At 30.9% G+C, this 20,320-nt stretch overlaps 1 protein-coding gene across 1 annotated transcript; it reads left to right on the forward strand.

Annotated features, from left to right (window-relative positions):
* The first annotated feature begins 9,245 nt into the window (after window positions 1-9,245).
* Window positions 9,246-19,284, forward strand: LOC106769749 (splicing factor U2AF-associated protein 2). Its single transcript, XM_014655489.2, has 14 exons — window positions 9,246-9,425; window positions 9,567-9,650; window positions 9,874-10,008; window positions 10,093-10,322; window positions 12,067-12,306; window positions 12,444-12,536; window positions 12,618-12,656; window positions 13,345-13,434; window positions 13,510-13,612; window positions 13,760-13,840; window positions 14,584-14,660; window positions 15,591-15,671; window positions 16,811-16,902; window positions 18,852-19,284. Exons 1-14 carry the CDS (start codon window positions 9,374-9,376, stop codon window positions 18,973-18,975), a joined length of 1,521 nt encoding a protein of 506 aa, XP_014510975.1. The 5' UTR covers window positions 9,246-9,373; the 3' UTR covers window positions 18,976-19,284.
* Window positions 19,285-20,320: the final 1,036 nt, after the last annotated feature.

Consider the following 20,320-nt stretch of genomic DNA (forward strand, 5'->3'; position numbering starts at 1 on the left):
TGTTTTGGAACTTCCTTTTCAAAGAATAATGGATTCTATTTATTTGTTTTATTTGGCCTATGATGTGAAAGATGTGAATAAGCATAAAAAAAAATTGTAAGTACGAATATTTGTAAATAAAATCTACAATGATAATTATTATTTGTGTATATTTATTATCCGTGCATAGTTAATATTTCAATATTTGTTTCTAGACAGGTCGTATGAGTATTAAGCTATTTGTCTCGTGAATATCTATTTTTTACAAAAAAAGTAATAAAAATTATTAATTTTTATTTTTTAAATTAAATTAATTTATATTTTATTATATTAAATTTAATTAAATTAAATTTATATTTATATTTATTTTATATTAGATTATATATTTTTATTTTATTTAAATTTAATTTAAAAAATGCATAATATATATTTTTTTTTAACTTTTTGTAGGTATATGTAAATACCGCGGGTTTTAATAAAAGAAAAATGACTTCAATATGTAATCAGATTAAATGTATAAATAGTTAAAATTCGTATTATTATTAAATGAAAAAAAATACATATAATCTCATTTCATAAGGAAATAGAAAATAAATTTTAAAATCAATTTAATTAGCTTTTTCATCAAATTAATTGTGAAATTATGAATCTCCTCTCTCTCTTTCTTTTCTTTTTTTTTTTCCTTTACATCTCTTATTTGCATGCATTCTCAGATTATAACTCTCTTTTTCTTCCAAAATTCTCAACTCTCTTTAAGTTTAATTCATTTTTTTATCTCTTTTACTATAGTATCCTACTGAGTATGAACTAATATATACTTCGCAAGTATTTGAATATAATTTATATTTTCACTTTTACTATATAATTGATTTGTTCTTTAATTTTACTCTTGTAAAACTCTTTTACTTTTCTTTCTTATTCATATATATGCAATCAGTATTTATTGTTTACCTGAAATATTTATGTTTCAATCAATATTTATTGTTTACCTGAAATAAATGATCTCACATGATCCTCCTAGCATGTCAGATAATGTGAAGATTTTGTTCCCAATAAATTTTAAATGCATTTAAGTTTAAAATATATTACATTTAAAAAATATTTTAAGCAAAAGTAAACATTGTAAAATTAATAATATATATATATATATTAAATATGTTTTATTTAAAATAATAAAGAATATAAAATATCTCAGCGTGTATAAGGATGTTATGTACATTTTTTTTGTTTTCATTTATCTAAATCAATAGATATTTTCTCTCATTTTTATACGTTTCTCATGTAAATAATACATTGCTTATATTTTTTATTTTTATTTTTTAATTCTTCCTCTTTATTTTTTTTTTCCACCACGCAGATAAAGCATAAATGAAATGCTTTAGTTCGGTCAGAGATCAATAGAAAAAAATCAAAATATTTCTCAATTACAATGGAAAGTAATAACTAGTTAAAGATATAAAAGAATATTTTGTTATGAATGTTTGTGGGTTGAGTTGAATGAGATTTTAATAATTTTATTACTCAACGTACTACAAAATATTTAGTTGGGTTAGGTTGTTTTTTTTTTTCGTGTTAAATTCGATTTAATCCAATTCATTCCTGAAGGTGTTGGATTGTATTGGTCAAATGGGTTACATTACATTAAAAAAAAGTATATGTAATTTTATTGTAACTTTTAAGTGTCATCATAATTAAAAAAATAGTACAATATTTATAGATTTAATTAAGACTCGAAGCAAGTTAACAAGTAAGACATAGTAAATTTGTCAAAAATAATTCAAGACATGAAAAAAAAAAAACATAAAATAACTTTTCCATAACACAGACACAAATATAACCATGTGTACATGTTTCTTGTGTTAAACTCAACAACCAATCATTACAAAAGTAGGTTAGCTTGAGTTAGAATGACTTTAATTTTAGGATGATGATATTTTAACAATAATTTTTAATAACTTTTTGACAATAAGACATATGTCATCATTTTATTGGTTTGTTTAAATTTGTTTAAAAAAATTTATTTGAAACAGACCAATCACAAACTATCATATTTGCGTTATAAAAAAGTTGTCAAAAAAAAGTTATTTATTAAAAAAACTTTTTCCTTAATTTTATCATAAATAAAACTTAACTACATTTAATTAAGTTAAATAAGTTAAATAGTTGAATAGTTCGAGAATAAACATCTATATTTTATAATATTTCTAATCATCTCAATTTTTTTTTAAATCATACACAATGTTTGATGTAATGTTAAATAGTAGTTTTCTTGTTTTGTTTATTTAGCATTTTTAGATAGGCGCGTTTTCCATAAAATTTCAAGGAATGTAAAAATAATTTAATTAATAAAAAATTAAATTTTGTATTTTTTTTTAGGTTAATAATCAAACATATTTTCCAATTTAAATATAGTAAAATATTTTTTGCAATGTTTTTATCAAAAATATATTAAATAAAATGATTTAATAAAAAAAAAATTCTTACCTAGATGTTGAATGACTCTAGAGACAGGTGGCAAAATTTTAACAATAGTTTAATTACTTGTTTTGTTTGGAAATGGGTTTTTTTTTTTATGAAAGAAAAGATCTACCTCAAATAATCTTCAAAACTTAAGTATGTAAAAAAGTTAATCTATAATATAAGAATGATTAAAAAGTAAATATTTATTCAAAAATACTAATTATATTTATAAAATCAACTTAAGTTAAATATTTAATTATAATATGAAAATACGATTCAAATAAACATAAGTTGAATTGTTAGATAATAAAAAAGACTTTAAAAAAATTATTAAACAACATTCTTTAATACATCCATTGAACAAATAAAAACAAAAAATGTTTCACAATAATTTTGTTAAAGTACACTCTATCTTAAAACACGTTAAAATATAACCTCATACATTGAATTAAAATGGCAAAAGTTTAAAAGGAATATAAAAAATTGGTTCAAAAATTTAAAACGATTTTATGAAAAAAAAAACTAGACAATTTAGAAATTACTAGAGACTGGAATATTGCGAAGCGTCAATGAAAGAAAAACTCTTAATGAATTAAAATAGACAATAACAATTCAAAATAAGAAAAAAATGTTAAAAAATAAATAATAAAGAAAATAAACTATTATAGATTCAAATTGGTTACAAAGAATGAGTATCATTCCTTTTTTTATTATTTCTTACTACTTTAGTATGTGTGTAACAAAAGAAAAATTATATCTTATGGGTTAAAAGAATGAGTAATTCAGACGGTTATATATATTATTTGTGTTATATTGTGGCAAGAGTGCGAATATATTGAATGCGAAAAGATAGGGAGGTCTTTTTGTCTTTTACATGTCATTATGGGTGCAGTGGAAGATACAGGGGTGCAGAAAGAAACACCTTGATTGTTGGATGACGGCATATTTTTTTATCCTTGGGAAAACATGTTAACGTCACATTTCTTATTTTCAATTTTGTTGTTAAATTTAAAATTTGAAAAAAAACTCAATTGTTTTTTTTTTCATCGTTTAATAATGAATTTAAATTTGGGTTAAATATGCTTTTAGTCCCTGAAGTTTCACTGATTTTTAGTTTTAGTTCCTCCATCAATGATAGCATTTCGTCCTCCTAATATGGAAACATGTATATTTAATTCCTAAAATTGGATGGTGTTAATTTTTTGGTGAGGTGGCTAACAGCTCTACCAGGTTCACTGTGCACTATGTGCCACGTTGTTGTTTTTTAACATTTGGACTCCTCGTGCGCGAGAGAAAATATCCCTGGAATGTGTGTTCTTATCGCCGGCAAGACCAACCACCGTCAATCGATGGCCAAGATGTCGCCGTCACCGGCCAAGATGTCGGCGCCCCCGTCGTCAATCTCCGTCTGGAGTGAGCCCAGTTGTTCGAGACGCAAGCCACAGCCGCCAACGCGTGTTGTAGATTGGAGAAGTTTCACGAATGATTGGGGTTTTGCAGGTATCACAATTCTGATTTAGGGCTTTCGAATGGAAAACGCGGGGCTAGGGTACTACGACGCTGAAGGGCGTGAGAAGAATGGCTGAATCGCACTTGCGATTTCCTCTGATTACTGGGTTCAGAAACGTGCAGGAGAAGACGTCATTTGTTGATGGATGCGTCAGGTGGTCCATGGCATTCGTGCGGGGTTTCGTGATTTCTACGTTTTTTGAAGGTCTCATTTGCTGCCAAGAGATACCACCTACTCCAGGACAAGCAGTTAAGGAACCCATGTTCATTCCTGTTGCAGTGGGTTTGCTTGATTCCACCGACAATGACATTCCTCTTTCAAATCTTTATCACAACGAAACTCTGCAATCTGTTTCAAATTTGGTATTTGGTGCCATAAATTTTTGTATATTATGAAATTGCAGAGGTGAATGTGTCTTCCTCTCGCGCGAAAGAGAAGGGGCAAAGTGGTGGTGATCCGCCATGAACGGCGGTGGCTTTTTCAGCACAAGTATCGGCAACACCGTGGACAGCGACGTGGTGGCTGTTCGAGTGGTGGGTGAGACGGCAAAGTCCATGCGGTGGCGACCCGTATCGCCAGCAACACCTCCAATGGGTTCGAACGTGTTGGTGACTTATCTGGCAGAAAGAGAAGAGTATTGGCAAAATACGTGGCACTACCGTTAACCCGAAGTTGACGCCATCCATTCTTAAGGATTAAAATCACATATTTTAATACTAGGAGCACGAAATGCCATCAATGTTTGATGGAGGGACTAAAACCAAAAATCAGTGAAACTTCAGGGACTAAAAACATATTTAACCCTTTAAATTTTGATCTTTCTAATATCATGTAATTGTTGATCTAATAGCCCAATAAATTTTAAGTTCCTAATTAGTTGATTATGACATGGTTTTAAGGAGAATACTTATTTGTTTTCCATTTATTACTCGATTAATAATTTGGAGATTTTTATGTTCGTTGGTGACTTGAGGGATAGCTTAAGCAATAACATGTCAAAAGTGTATTTTTTATCTAACATTCTCAAATAAATAGTTATTTTTAAATTAAAAAATTAAAGTAACCTTTTTATGTATTTTATTTTTGAATATATATATATATATATATATATATATATATATATATTACAATTTTTAGCATCTCATCATCTAATGGAATAAATCTACTAAATAAAACATTATATAGACTGATGAGTCATTATTTCTTGAATTATATTTAGTTTATTGCACTTAAATAAACCAGGGAATTGTGTTTAATTGTCTGTTATTTCCCCGTTTTCCGAATTCTGCTTAATTTGGTCGGAAATTCATAATTGTGCTAATTTNGATTTTCTGAGCTGATAAAATGCATTTTTGGTTGCAGGGAAGTTGTGGAAACATCATNTGGAACATTGGGGCATGGCGTGACACATTCAAAGGCTCAACATTCAGTCATTTAGATTTTAATTAAAGTTGTAATTTCGTTTTCTAGAAGTCCTTAATTAGAATTAGGTGTTTTGGACCATTTTAGGGGCAATTTTGTAAAAAACCCATATGTAGGACATGTGCCTTTTAGGTTAGGGTTTTTAATTGATTGTGGACCCCATTTGGAAGGCAACTCTAGGTATTTGGAGAGGAATTGCCGAGACACACTCTATGCTCTCATAGTCACACTTCATTTTTCATGTTTTGAACTTTTCTCTCTTAGGGTTTCATGGAAGTGAGTCAGTCCTAAATATGAACCCTTGTTTTTTGGATAATGCAGCGTATTCTGATAATAACCAATTGGCTCAATCTTCTCCATAGGTTCAACTTGACTCTTCAGAGGTACCTTCTGATCCTATCTCTGATAATACTAATTTAGATGAAATTGATCATGAAATTGATTATTGCCTGCGTGAGACCACAAGCACACCAAACACTGAGTCTATTATTGTTCAATATATTCTTCCACCTTGTTCTAACCGTGGTCAACCTCCAGCTAAATATGAACCAGACCTCCAAGTCAAAGTTAAATGTCCCATTAGTAAATATGTGTCATCTTACAGGTTATCCCAGTCATATGTATCATTTGTATCTCAATTATCTTCAATTTCCATTCCTAGTAATATACAGGAAGCTTAGGTAGATCCTAGATGGACCAAAGCAATGGTTGAGGAGATGACAACTTTTGAAAAAAAAAACACTTGGGATCTTGTGTCCTTACCAAGAGGGAAGAAAACTGTGGCTACAAATGGGTCTTTACAATTAAGCATAAAGCTGATGGAACTATTGAGAGGTATAAAGCACGGCTTATGGCTAAAGGTTACACTCAGTCTTATGGTGTAGATTACCAAGAGACGTTCGCACCGGTAGCCAAGCTTAATACTATGAGAATACTTTTGTCGCTAGCTGCAAACCAAGATTGGTCTCTTCTACAATTTGATGTGAAAAATGCTTTCCTACATGGAGAAATTTCAGAAGAAATTTATAAGGATTCTCCACCAGGCATGACAGATTCAACTGGAACGAAGATTTGCAAATTAAAGAAGGCTCTATATGGATTAAAACAATCCCGAAGAGCATGGTTTGAAAGGTTTACCAAGTCTATGAAGGCTTTTGGCTATAAAGCAAGTAACTCTAATCACACCTTATTTTTTAAGAGAGGAAAAGGAAAAATTACAGCTTTGATTATATATGTAGATGACATGATTATTACAGGAAATGACTAATATGAGATTTCTAGTTTACAACAATACCTTGCATCTGAATTTGAGATGAAACAAGTTGGAAACCTCAAATATTTTTTGGGTGTTGAAGTAGTTAGATCAAAACATGGTATTTTTCTTTGCCAAAGAAAATATACTATTGATTTACCATAGAAAACTGGGTTGCTTGGAAGTAAACCAACTGATACACCAATTGAACAAAATTATAAACTCTTTCAATGCTCAAATTTAGCAAGCATAGACAGAGGAAGATACCAAAGGCTGGTAGGAAAAATAATTTATTTGTGCCATACACTTCCAGATATCACCTATGCAGTGAATGTTGTTAGTCAATTTATGCATGACCCACGAAAGCTTCGTATGGATGTTGTTGGGAGGATTTTGAGATATTTGAAGTCCGCTCCCGGTAAAGGAATTTTGTTCTCAAATCATGGAAACTTAAAGGTAGAATGGTACACTGATGCAGATTGGGAAGGTTCAAAAGATGATAGAAGATCTACCTCTGGATACTTTACTTTTATAGGAGGGAATCTTGTAACCCGAAGGAGTAAAAAACAGCCTGTAGTAGCAAGATCTAGTGCTGAAGCAGAATTCAGAGGCATGACACTAGGTGTATGTGAACTTTTGTAGATTAAAAATGTGTTATCAAATTTGGGATTTGAACCAAATAAAGTTATGAGTTTGTATTGTGACAATACTTTGGCTATAACAATTGCTCATAATCATGTGCAACATGATAAAGAAAAACATGTGGAACTTGATAGACATTTCATCAAAGAGAAGATTGAAGCTGAAATAATTTCATTTTCTTTTGTAAGATCAGAGTTGCAGTTAGTCGATGTTCTCACCAAAGGAGTGTCAAGAAGATTGTTTAATGAGTCTCTATTCAAGTTGGGAATGTGTGATATCATGCACCAACTTGAGTGAGAGTGTTAAACTATGCCAAATATTCTATTAAGGGATATTAGGCAATCAAATATTGTGTTAGTTATAATTTAGATATTGTTATAATTTGTGCAGATTTGTGCACTTGTCATTCCTTTAATAGGTGAAGGATTATAGGATCCTTATATGTATATATATGGTACTCTACTTCTTGAAATAATACATCAGAATTATTCTCTAGACCTTTTATTACTTCTAAATCTCTATTAGCTCTTAAAAACCACAACAACTTGATCAAGACATAACCTCATTCATCATTGATCAACTGAGAGTCTCACATAAATTACCTACATACAAACCATTGGACTTAAAGAAAAAAAATCAACTATTTAACTTAAAAGAAAAAAAATCAACTTACTTTTAGCTGCGTAACTTTTGAATATATACAAAATTTACCTGAATAATTAACAGGAAAGAGAATAGTAATGTATTTTACAATAGGTTTTAAGTTAAAGCCCATCTTTGTTGGAAGTCCCACATCGACTTGAGATAAGGCCAATTCATAGTATATAAGTGGGTGCAAACCTCACTCTACAAGCCGATTTTGTGGGATTAAGTTAGGCTTAAGACCTACTTCTAACATGGTATCAAAGTCATCGTTAAAGTCTATCCTAGCGATATTTGTTGTTTTTTGGACATATTGTTCCATGTTATGAGGCCGGTATCGAACCACCCACTTCCAACAATCTTCACCCATTTTGAGTTACATAATAATAATAATAACTTATAATTACGTTATATTACATAAAAACTATTATATATTTGATCAAATATTAGATAAATTTTAATTTTATTTCAGAGCATCGTTAATTTTTTAATATACAATTTCAAGCAAATAAATTAACATTTTCACTTTTTATACAATGTATTAATCTAACGCGATGATATTTAATATTAAGTTTTTTTTTTATCATAATGGGACAATTAAAGTAATTTTTAAAATATTTACAAGATTTGTGTCAAATTTGTGCAATTTCATAACGAATAAATAGTATTATGTTTCATTATAATTCAGATAAAGACGTGCTAATTTTAATTAATTATTTTAAAAAAGTTAAAATGACAATACGAAAGAAGTTAAGGTTAATTATTTTTTTAGTCAAAATCAAAATAGTGTCATATTATATTGTGGAGTGTATTAACATTTTACAAATACAAAATCATCACAACATTTACACTTTACAATACAATTGAAATGATGTAAACATGACACAATTTTACTTTTAAAATAATTAACCTTAATTGAAGTCATTTAATAAAAATCATTAAAAATTGACATGACTTGATTTTAATTGTAGCAAAATTACTTCAACATAATATAACTTATTTATTATGAATGTGTATAAGTTTTACACGATTTAAGAAATTATTTAGAAGTTACACATTTTAGTATTTTCATACTTCTAATCCAAAACCTAATATTTATGCCACATGCATGATTGGGGTATTACAAATTTAAGCAATGTGAAAATATTGATACAGTTCATATTCATTTGAATAAAACATCATTAATATTTTTTTATCATCGTCATTTTGGTGCTAATAATATATATATATATATATATATATATATATATATATATATATATATATATATAACTTCCAATCAGTAAGACTACTTTTTAAGTGTTGTCATTTTATTTCTTAACAATTAAATTGGTTTTCCCAAATTGTTTCTCTTATTTCCGAAATAAACCCAGTTTCTTTGTTCTCTCCAGAGAGTGTCATTTGGTATCGTAATTTTGGCCTTGGACAGCACAAACGCAGACACCGCGGAATTGTGCCCAAAATCGATGAATTCGCAAAATGGTGGCGAGAGTCACCAACCTCCGCCGCTACCGCTAGGTACTAATGGATGCACACTCTTTTTCGTTCATCTTTTTCATTTCTCAACTCTTATTCGAAGAAAGAAAGAAGCAAATTAGTTTCTCTAATTTGACTGAGTTCCGTATTCGATTATGTTTCGGTAATGATTTGGTTCCACAGGCGAAAAGGTTACCGAAGTGGGATGGTATGTTCTTGGGGAGGATCAACAACAGGTTGGTCCTTACGCCTTCTCAGAGTTGCGCGGTGAGTTTTTCAATATTATGTGTATTTTTTTCTTTGAGTGGTTTTGTGTTTCAAATGAACAAAGTGGAGTGGAGCTAGGGTTAGGTATTGTATATTTTTTTTTTTGTTCTCTCCAACTAAGAAAGCTGACGCAGCACTGTGTCGACTTTGAGCATACTTGTGATTTTATGTTGAAATTGAAACCTCTATTTGTGATATTTATGTTGAAAATTGACTTGGACAGAACATTTCTTGAATGGGTACCTCTCCGAAAATACGTTTGTGTGGTCTGAAGGAAGGAGTGAGTGGCAGCCCTTGTCCTCAGTCTCTGACCTGTGGACTCAAATTAACCAGCAGGGACTTGATTCCTCAACTGCTGGTATGCCTTTTCTTCTCTTCCGCTTAGTATTTTTCAATGTTATTGTTGTTATCGGGGGAGCTTTAGAGTGTGACCTGTATGTAGTGTCTGCTCACGATGTTGACGAGTTTGAAAGATGGGAAAAGGAGATTAAAGAGGCAGAGGCACAGGTGGAAGGTTCAGATTTTGGATCCTTTTCTGGCAATGTTGGTGGTACTGCGGCAGGAGAAGATTCTGAGAGACCTTCGACGCCACCTGAGGGTGAAGAAGAATTTACTGATGATGATGGAACTGTATATAAGTGGGACAGGAATCTCAGGGCTTGGGTTCCACAGGTTGGTGCATGACATGTGTATCACTGTTATCATCATAATTTTTTATTGTCATACTTTTTGACTAATGATGTTCTTTGTTATATTATGATTAAATGAAGATAGGTTACTAGCTTACCTAAATTTTGATGCCTTGGAATTTAGATTAACTTTAATCAAGTTGTTACTCTTTTGAAGTTTGAACTGTTTTTTTGAGGGCTGATTTTACATTGTCAAACTTATCACTTGTTTCCATTTCTGAGCATCTGATATAGGTGACTCAGTAATACATTGCATTGAAACTATAGGGTCTTTTGTTTTAGATTCTGCCATCTGCACAAGCTACATTAGCATTTGAATCCCAAGAATCAAACATTGCTGTAGTAGTTCTTGTTTAGCATCTAGCGGAATTAATCCTTCATACAGCATACTCAATCCACCTTGAGCAGAAGAAAAAAATATGAAGTTTCTATCATGCTGATGGGATTACATGTTATGTCATGTAATAAATGGTTAAAATTGAATATTAATTTGATACTCTACATTTCCAAAATAAATAGAATGTGCGTGTCTGGTAATCTGTTACTTCCTCAAACAACACTGCTCAAGAATATTTAAACAAATGTACACTTACAAACTCAGTTCTCAAAAATTTAAACCAAACAACACTAGCTATAGGGTTCTAATGGAATCCGAAACACTCGTAAGGCAATTTATTCCCAACCCATGTGAATGAATCTATTTCACTATCACTTTAATATTTAAAGTTTTAATGTATATCATAGTATTTACTTATTCAGAGGAGTTGCAGTTACTTGTAGAATTTACTGTGTAGATGTTTTATGTTGAACTTAAGTATTAAATGGTTATTGATCTTTCCTTTGAATCCATTCAATGCTTCCTCACTGTGCTGTGTAGTAATTTTCGTGGCTACTGCTGGGTACTAGATATTACATTACAAGTTCTAGGAATTCTTTTAATTCATAGGGAGTGAATACTTTCTCTTTCTCTGAACTTCTGCACAACCTGTGATAAGTGGAAAAATGCATGACGATATAATTCTGTTAAGGTTTGTGGGTTGGTAGTTAGTTGTGTTTAAAAGTTTTGTGTATAGGACTGGGATGTATGGAATGGTGGTGGACTGATAAAATTGTTGAGGAAATGTTTTAATTCTCCGAGTGAGAGATCTGTGTCAGAGTTAGCAATTCAGGTGCACGGGCCTTTTTGTTTTAGGTGAGAGAGAGAGAGAGAAAAAGATTGATATCTATTATCCATATCAATCTTTAACAGAATCACCACACTATACAAGTGTTTCTCAAGTTTATTATTTTTAATGTGTTTTAATACATAAACAAGTCAGAATTTTTATGAAGTGTTAAATCTAAATATTCTAAAAAACTGAATAAAGCTGAAGTTCTTCTGTTCTGGATACTCATTTTTTTCTTTACTTTGATTTGATTACTTTTCTTTTTTTGTTTCTGCCAGTCACATTTTTGTTTTGTGTGAAATATGCTCTTTTTTTTATCGTGTGAATTATGTAGTGTTTCCACTTTCCTTTTCATTATAATATCAGGAAATCAGAATGCTGTCTTTTCAAAGTTGAGGCCTGTTCTACATTTTGTGTTTGTGTGAATTCTTGAAGTAATTATTCCTATAAATCTCAATAATGCCCTTGTAGTTATTCTTCGGGCCAAAGTTGTTGATTTTTTTCTTGAATATATTTTTTTATTGATTTTTTAGTGTGGTTGATAAAGTTATTATATCATAGGAGTATCCAACTGGAAGCACTGAGCCTTATGGGGTTGAGGATATGACCTTCTTGCAAGAGGAGGAAGTTTTTCCAACAATAACTAATTCTGATGCCTCTGAAAAAATTGAAGATAGTTCAGAATTGGTTATTTCTGATCCTTCGTTAAAGGAAGAAGCAAATGAAACAAATGAAACAAATAATGCCAGTGTGGTAGCAGGTGGAAAAAGGAAGCTTTCTGATCAACAAACTGACAAGAAGGTGCCCCTTTTCTTTCCATCTTGTCTATATCAATGGTTTAACCACAATGCATTTTCTTATCTTTGTTGCTTTTACTTGGAAATGAGTACCTCTTTTTGAAGACACATGGCACCTCTATTGATCTCATTCTGTTTCAGGAAGCTAATAAACCCCCTGATAGCTGGTTCGAATTAAAGATCAATACACATGTTTATGTCAATGGATTGCCTGAGGATGTTACTACTGATGAAGTAAGTATCAACTTTTGTCTCAATTTCCCAAGTGTAAAATTTTTTGCAATAATTAACATGACAACGAGTAATATATTGCAGATTGTGGAGGTATTTTCCAAATGTGGAATTATAAAGGAGGTATGTTTCTATTCCTATATTATATACTATCCATTCTATTGTAAATAGTAAAATGATAAACAATTGGGCTCTAATTCATGTTATTATTAGTTTCTCATGATTAAAGGGTTTTAAAATGTTATATTATCTTAGTGAAAGAAAACTCTGTCGACACTATAAATTAATAGAACAGTGACTCTACAATACTAAAAAAATATGAATTGATATTTCTAGACATGGAGGAGCAAGTTATGCTGCATATCATGCTTTTCCTGCTAGCATGTGGGTTTTGGTAGTAAGCACTGTATTTGTGATGAAAATTTCATTAGCCTGTCTTCTCTTCTTCTGGGCACGTGCACTTGCCAATACCCTAACCATAACTGAATCACAATGCCCTAGCAACTTTTCCAAATTAGTTATCGCTAAGAGTACGTTGCAAGAGACTATTCTTTCAAGTTCATTATGGGGTAACAATCTGTGAATACTTGTAAAAACGAAGGACTAGTTATTTGAGGGTATTTTAACTTGGACTGGCTTCTCACGAATTCCTGATCATGGTTATCGCTAAGAGTACCATGCAAGAGATTATTTTTTCAAGTTCATTATGGGGTAACAATCTGTGAATACTTGTAAAAGCGAAGTACTATCTATTTGAGGGTATTTTAACTTGGACTGGCTTCTCACGAATTCCTGATCATGGTTATGATAGGACCCAGAAACCAAAAGACCACGTGTGAAGCTTTACGTTGATAAAGAGACAGGAAGGAAAAAGGGAGATGCTCTGGTTACATATCTTAAGGTAATTCCCTTATTGTGCTCCCTTGTGACACAGCTGCAATTGTAATAGAATTTCAATTATGTTTGCATTTACTAGGAACCATCAGTGGCTTTGGCAATTCAAATTTTAGATGGAGCACCTTTTCGCCCTGGTGGCAAGATTCCTATGTCTGTCAGCCAGGCTAAATTTGAGCAGAAAGGTAACTGTTATTGGATTCTTTATATTTCCCATGACAACCTCTGACAATTATTGTTAGATATGGTTATATGGAATCTATGTCTTACACTAATAATTTAGTATTTATTATGCCTGCTGTTGCTTGATTAAGCTTTCTTTAAATATGCAGGAGACAAGTTTGTATCCAAACAAGTAGACAATAAAAAGAAAAAGAAATTGAAAAGGGTGGAAGACAAAATGCTTGGATGGGGTATGCTTTGGTCTCCCAAAATTTTCTCGTTGGTGTTTCTGGATTATGACTGATTCTCAATCCCATCTTAAATTTAGCCTAATTTCCCCTTTTCGTTTATTTATTTTTTCATTAAAATACAATTTTGATTTACCTTCTGGTAAATATTTTTACCATAAATTTCTATACAGTGAGTGGGTGAAGTCTTTACATGTGCAGTAGATTCCTGGTTGTGTACTGAGCTAGGTTATCAAATTGAGATTCACACAGTGAATCACCAAGCTGATTTTTGAATTGTGAATCTTAATTTGTATTAAATCATAAGATATAAAGACAACAAAATTACTTCAAATACATCATGTGATGGTATGCAGTGTTCAATGTAATATTTTGCACTAGAAATAAATAAAACAACTGAACCTTAAGTCATATAAAAAAAAAATATTAGTTATATCTGAGTTTGTGAAGCCTTTATTTTAGAAGAAGGAAAGAAAATTAATGAAATTAACTATTGAGTTCATTTTGGAGTTAACTAATTGATATCTCAATGAATTCTATATGTATTATTCTTTTGGATAGTGGAGCCATTGCAAGTGTTGAGAATAATTTATAAAATTTTGAACTAGAATGCATTCTGTTGTGTCCTTTTCAATATGAGAAATTTATACTGTTTTGGTTGAAATATTTAGATTAATTTTTCAGAGTTATATTTCTTATTTAGCATGCATCCCTTGTAATAATTTGTTTCTCACTGTATGTCTCAGGTGGTCGTGATGATGCAAAAGTTTCAATTCCAGCAACTGTGATCCTTCGTTTTATGTTCTCTCCAGCTGAAATGAGGGTTGTGCCACTTAGTTTTGCTTATTTTCTACTACAAACTTGCTCTACTAGTGTCCATACTTTTGCCTGTGGACATGGTTATATATGTCACAGAAACAAATTGCTGCTGAAGTTTTTTATGCTTTTAAAAGTTATAGCATACATATTTAAAAGGTTTAAACCCTTTTTTGGTCCCTAAGTTAAGTTCCGATGTTCAGTTTAGTCCCTGCTTTTAAAAATGTCAACTTTTAGTCCCTATGATATGAAAAATGTATCAAATCAGTCCTCATGACATCACTTAATGAACAATAAATCAAAGTTTTCATACCTAGGTATCCAATATTTTGTGATTTGTTAAAGGGAGGTGTTATGAACAACAAATCACTTAATGAAAAACTTGTGATTTGTTAACAAATAGGACTGATTTGATACATTTTTCATATCATAGGGACTAAAGGTTGACATTTTTAAAAGCGAGGACTAAACTGAACATCAGAACTTAACTTAGGGACAAAAAAAGGTTTAAACCTATTTAAAATATGTACATTTTGAGATCACAGTTAACCTTTTTTTTTTGAATTTTGATGGTCATAGATGGTAATGATTACACATTAGTAAGAAATAAGACCAAAATATTCTTTACAAGGCTTAGGCAAATCTTGGTGCATAGTAGCTTGTAAACTTCACATCCAAATGAGCAGTCCTGAGTGCTTGGGTGTGTGTTTAGATGCCCCCCATTGACTAGGAATGTTATCAAAATGCTCCTATTGGGCTCAGGCTCTCTCCCCCTTGAATTAACTTTTAAAGTTGAGTTATGCTAGGTGCCTTTTCAATAACTATAATAGGATTTCCTGCTTTTCTCATTGTACATTCAAACTTCAATTTGCTAATTATAACTTGGTTCTTCTATTTCACACGTTGGACATTTTCTGATATTACACAATCTATGCAGGCTGATGAAAATCTGCGTTTAGAACTAGAAGAAGATGTTAAAGAGGAGTGTACAAAGCTTGGTCCTGTAGATTCTGTCAAGGTAATTGCTCTTTATCATGCCTTAAAAGATAAATAAAGTGGCTTCTCTTTCCTTTTTCTATTTTTTTCTCTCGTTTTCTAATAAATATTTCGTACCAATTAAAAAATTGAGTGAAACATTATGTTTTTTTTTTTTTTTTCATAATCCATTTAGGCCCCACTAAGTCTGTGATATCATAGGTGCGTCCAATCTTTTGCTGGTGGATTTAGGCGGTGTAGGCTTTAAGCAAACTTAATATTGTTTAGGAGGTGTTTTAAAATTAGGGGAGAAAAGATGAGATGTATTATCAATTTATCATGTAACCCTTGAAGCCTCTATTATTAAATTTTACGAACATATAAACTTTTCTTTTATCTATTTTTTATTATAGAATTGAAATCCTTATCTTGAACAAGAATGTTTTTAAGCTACTCCCGAACAAGAGAGTTTCTTTTAAAGCTTTTCTTTGAGTGTTTTTAGAAGTTGCTAGCACTCATTGAGGCACCAGTCATGTTTTAATATCATATATTGACCATTTAATGCAAGTTTTTTCTAAAATTTCTTTTTGTTAACCCAAAACATTCCCATCTCAATGGAAGTGTTTAAAGTTGGCAAATGTGAGTGCCGGACTGGTTGCCTTTGTTAAATGATATTTTTAATTCAATACATTTTAAGATCATATAACCACAGAACTATATGTTTGATTAGTGCATCTTCTTTTAAAGTTCTAGTTCCACCTGAAGGCAGGGGAAACATTTAATTCTAGAGTTCATCTTTTGTAAATATTGTACCATTTCTTGCTCATGCCTCTATAGTTTTAGAGGTCTAAGCTTATAGTGTACGTAATTCTTTATTATCATAGCACGGCTTCAAATGAGTTATGACTTGGTTGCATTCTGCTGGTATGACAACTTCTGACGGAATTTACTTGGAAATTTTCCATATCTTCTAATTCATTTACTTGATTTATATATTTCCATAATTATGTGTGGCATCACCCCCACCCCCATACCCTAAGGTTGAGTATGTTCTACCCACTATCCATAGTTTTTATTGTAGAAGTGTTACTACTCAAACCAATCATATTCATGCAACTATTGTATGTGTTCTCTAATTTTATCTCATATTTTTCATGTTACCTGCTGGCCTTTTTTCTGTAGATATGTGAGAATCATCCTCAGGGAGTTGTTTTGGTAAAATTCAAGGATAGGAAGGATGCCCAAAAGTGCATAGAATTGATGAATGGAAGATGGTATACGTGCTTTTTATCCATTTTCTTCTTTTTCCAATATATGCACAAACTTCATATTTTAGCAACTTACTGCATTATATATGCAACATACTCAACCTAGACATATGATGACTTTATGTAGTTGACCATGTCTAAACATGATTCTAGACATTCATAAACAAGAGAGGGTACTATTAAAAAATTGTTGTTGAAACACTGGCAGAAACTTGAGGTGTTTATTAAAAAAATATATTTAACTCGTGGTTTTAAAAATTGTTAACCGCATGCAACATACTCAACTCAACCTAGGCATGATGACTTTCTGTAGTTGACCATCTCCAAATCTGATTATAGACATTCACCAACAAGAAAAGGTACTAATAAAAAAATATTGTTGAAAGATCAGGGGCAGGAACTGGGGTGGTTATAAAATCCATATACTTTATTTTAATTATGTGATTCAATAGTAGAAAAAGTAGTTCCCCAAAATTTGAAAGTTTGCCGAGTAAAGGAGGAGTCAATTTTAAGCTGCTAAGTGCTAGCTCATGAAATGATTTTATATCTTGGTATATTAACAATGGGCTTCCATCCCTTTGGTTTTGTGTTGAATCCTATGATGCCCATACTACCTTATAAATAATATTTTAACAACTGAAATATTACATCAAGTTACTGGTCAGAAAGATATAATATATTTGTATTTCTGCATGCTTCATCTCAAATTCCTCATACAAAGCTATTAAACCTATATTCTTCACATTTTATTGAAAACAAGAGTAGTTGGGAGAATTGTTTGCCTTGCGTACGCAATCAATTTTATTATGCTAAAGATGCATTAAGGTCAAAAGCTAATGGTGGACTTGTTACAGAGCTAGCTACCATTAGTATATATTATCCAAATTAATGACTATTGTTGAAAGAAAACACGTAATAATAAATCCAGACTACTATTCTAACGAATGTAGAATAGTACAGTTCTTCTCATCATGTTGAAAAGTTGGGTACGAAAGCACAAATACAAAGAACGATGGTATATTCCATTTTACTCACATTAAAGCAAAATCCCTTTGATTCCTATGTTGGGCTTGAAATTTCAATTTTAGAGTTAGCCAGCCTCTCCTGTCAATTCTTCAATAAAAACTATATCTTCAGCAAAAAGCATACGTCTACTAGTCTAGATTAAATTAGTAAAGACATTGAGCCCTGATGAAAACCTATCTTTATAGAAGACTCCTCCAAGAGTTCTCACTCTAGTAGCTATCCAACAAATATGTCTTGCATAGGCTTGATATAAGCCTAACTAACACCTTTCTTTTTCAAATTCTTCGTTTTTTTCCATCATATGCTTTTTCCATGTTAATAAAAAACGTGTAAATATTTTTCTTTGCCTCTGCGTACCTTTCGCAAAAAAGATAAATATATTATATTGTAGATGTTGACGTAAATTCAGATTGATTCTCCACAACCTTAGTCTCTCTTAATATATGTTTAACCACCTTTTCCCATTATTTGTAATGTGTCTTGTACATTTTATCTCTTTGTAATTTACAGAATTTTAAATATCTCTCGTTCTGATACATAGGATATAAAATGTTTCTCTTTCATTAATTTGTCATTTTCTTTTATCTCAAAATGTCATTAAATAGTTTTGTGAGCCAAATGATACTTTGTTCTCCCAAGCATTTCCAATGTACAATAGGAATACCATTAGGATAAAAAACTTTATTATTATCCATCCTCTCAATGTCTCTCCAACTTGAATTCTGCGGTACAAGCCAACTTTTTGTTTGTTCTTTAGATTTTTAATTCTTCCGCATCATCATTGAAAGTCTTATAAGAATAGTTGTCCCTTACTCTCTTTGATATCGTAATCTGTTTAAGAGATCGTACTTGGTTCAAATCTCATGATTTCCTTTCTCTATTCTTGGTTAGTTGATATATCTTAATGTTTTCCTCATTTATTTTATCAGGTTTGGTGGTAGACAGATACATGCCAGTGAAGATGACGGTTCAGTAAACCATGCGTTAGTCCGGGATCTGCAAGAAGATGCTATTCGACTGGAGCAATTTGGTGCTGAACTTGAAGGTGACTGAAGCAAGGACAATAAGTGAATAACATTGCACCAGATTAACAGTTCCCAGCAAGTCCGGACCAAGGAATATTTCCCAGTGGCTAAGCTTTTGGATCACTAGGTCATCACTTTTCTCAGTTTTGCAATGATATAGCAGTTTTCCTTATGCAATTGGAAGAGGAAAAAGAATATACATGAGAGAAGTTACTGATTTGGCTAGCTCACCGTATTTGGAAAATTTGTAATATACCCTGTGTGCTCTATTCAGTTATTCCAGGTTATGACAATGCAGTTAAATTTAAACTTTTTAAATTAATTTAATTTTTCTTAACTGTTGGGTTTCATCCTATATAAGCTCACATATTTACTACCACATGGATACGAGAACACGAAATTTTATTAAAAAAAGTAGTATTATGATACGCTATGTATACTTTTACAAGAAAAATATAGTTAGATTTTGATTCCTTTTTATTAATTTATAATTATGATGGTTATAATTTAAAATTTTATCATAACAAAAAAAAAGTCTTGGATAATTGTATCAATAATGCCAGTTTCCTCATCTATGTTATCAAAATTAGAAACAAAACACCCTTTCTAAATTTGGATCATTTAGAGAATTTTACTATTTCAAGAAACTCAACACCATAGTCATTTGAATATGTTTTTCCAAATATGAACACAACTTTATCTTTCCTTTTTATACAATATTACCTTTAATCTTTTCTATGTACATAAAGTAAATATTATGTCCATTCTAGATATACTCTTGTTTCTCTTAAAATATTCTAAAAAAATAAAAGTTGGACACTCTTTTAGTAGTATTTGTAGGCATTTAAAAAATGTCTAAAAGTATTGAAGTTCATCAGAAGAAATTAAAATTAAATAAAAAATGTAAAATATTCTTCAAATGTATAAATACCTTTCATAATAAAAATCGTAATTACACGAGAACATTAAAATAAATAATACTTTAACACCCACAATTTTTTTTTTATCTATTTAATATTATACTGCTTTACTTTTTTTAAAAAAATATAAGTTATTTTTTATAATTATATTATTTTTATACTATATATTAAATGAATATAAATATGTGTTATTTTATCATTACTCTAACATTCAATAACATGTTATTATTGCATTGCATCTGTGCAATTTCATTTAACAGAAAAAATATGCATGGTTGATGGTGCCAAATCTAGATAGTGGTTCAGTGTAGAATAATGGAAGTAAGAGGGAAAGAAAAAGGTGAAGGAAAAGTACATGTCGGGAATTGCCAGAATAAAACTTCATTTAACCTGTTTTTCTTAACAAACATTAAACCTGTGTAGGTGGTTGTGGTTTAATTGTTTCATTATTTT

The sequence above is a fragment of the Vigna radiata genome, chromosome 8 (genome assembly GCF_000741045.1).
Source record: "Vigna radiata var. radiata cultivar VC1973A chromosome 8, Vradiata_ver6, whole genome shotgun sequence".
Lineage (NCBI taxonomy): Eukaryota > Viridiplantae > Streptophyta > Magnoliopsida > Fabales > Fabaceae > Vigna > Vigna radiata.

Coding starts and splice junctions, on each gene's coding strand:
- LOC106769749 (XM_014655489.2), top strand. CDS start 9,374: ATGAATTCGCAAAATGGTGGCGAGAGTCACCAACCTCCGCCGCTACCG. Junction 10,323..12,066: donor TCAGGGCTTGGGTTCCACAG/GTTGGTGCATGA, acceptor ATTATATCATAG/GAGTATCCAACTGGAAGCAC. Junction 12,657..13,344: donor AATGTGGAATTATAAAGGAG/GTATGTTTCTAT, acceptor TGGTTATGATAG/GACCCAGAAACCAAAAGACC.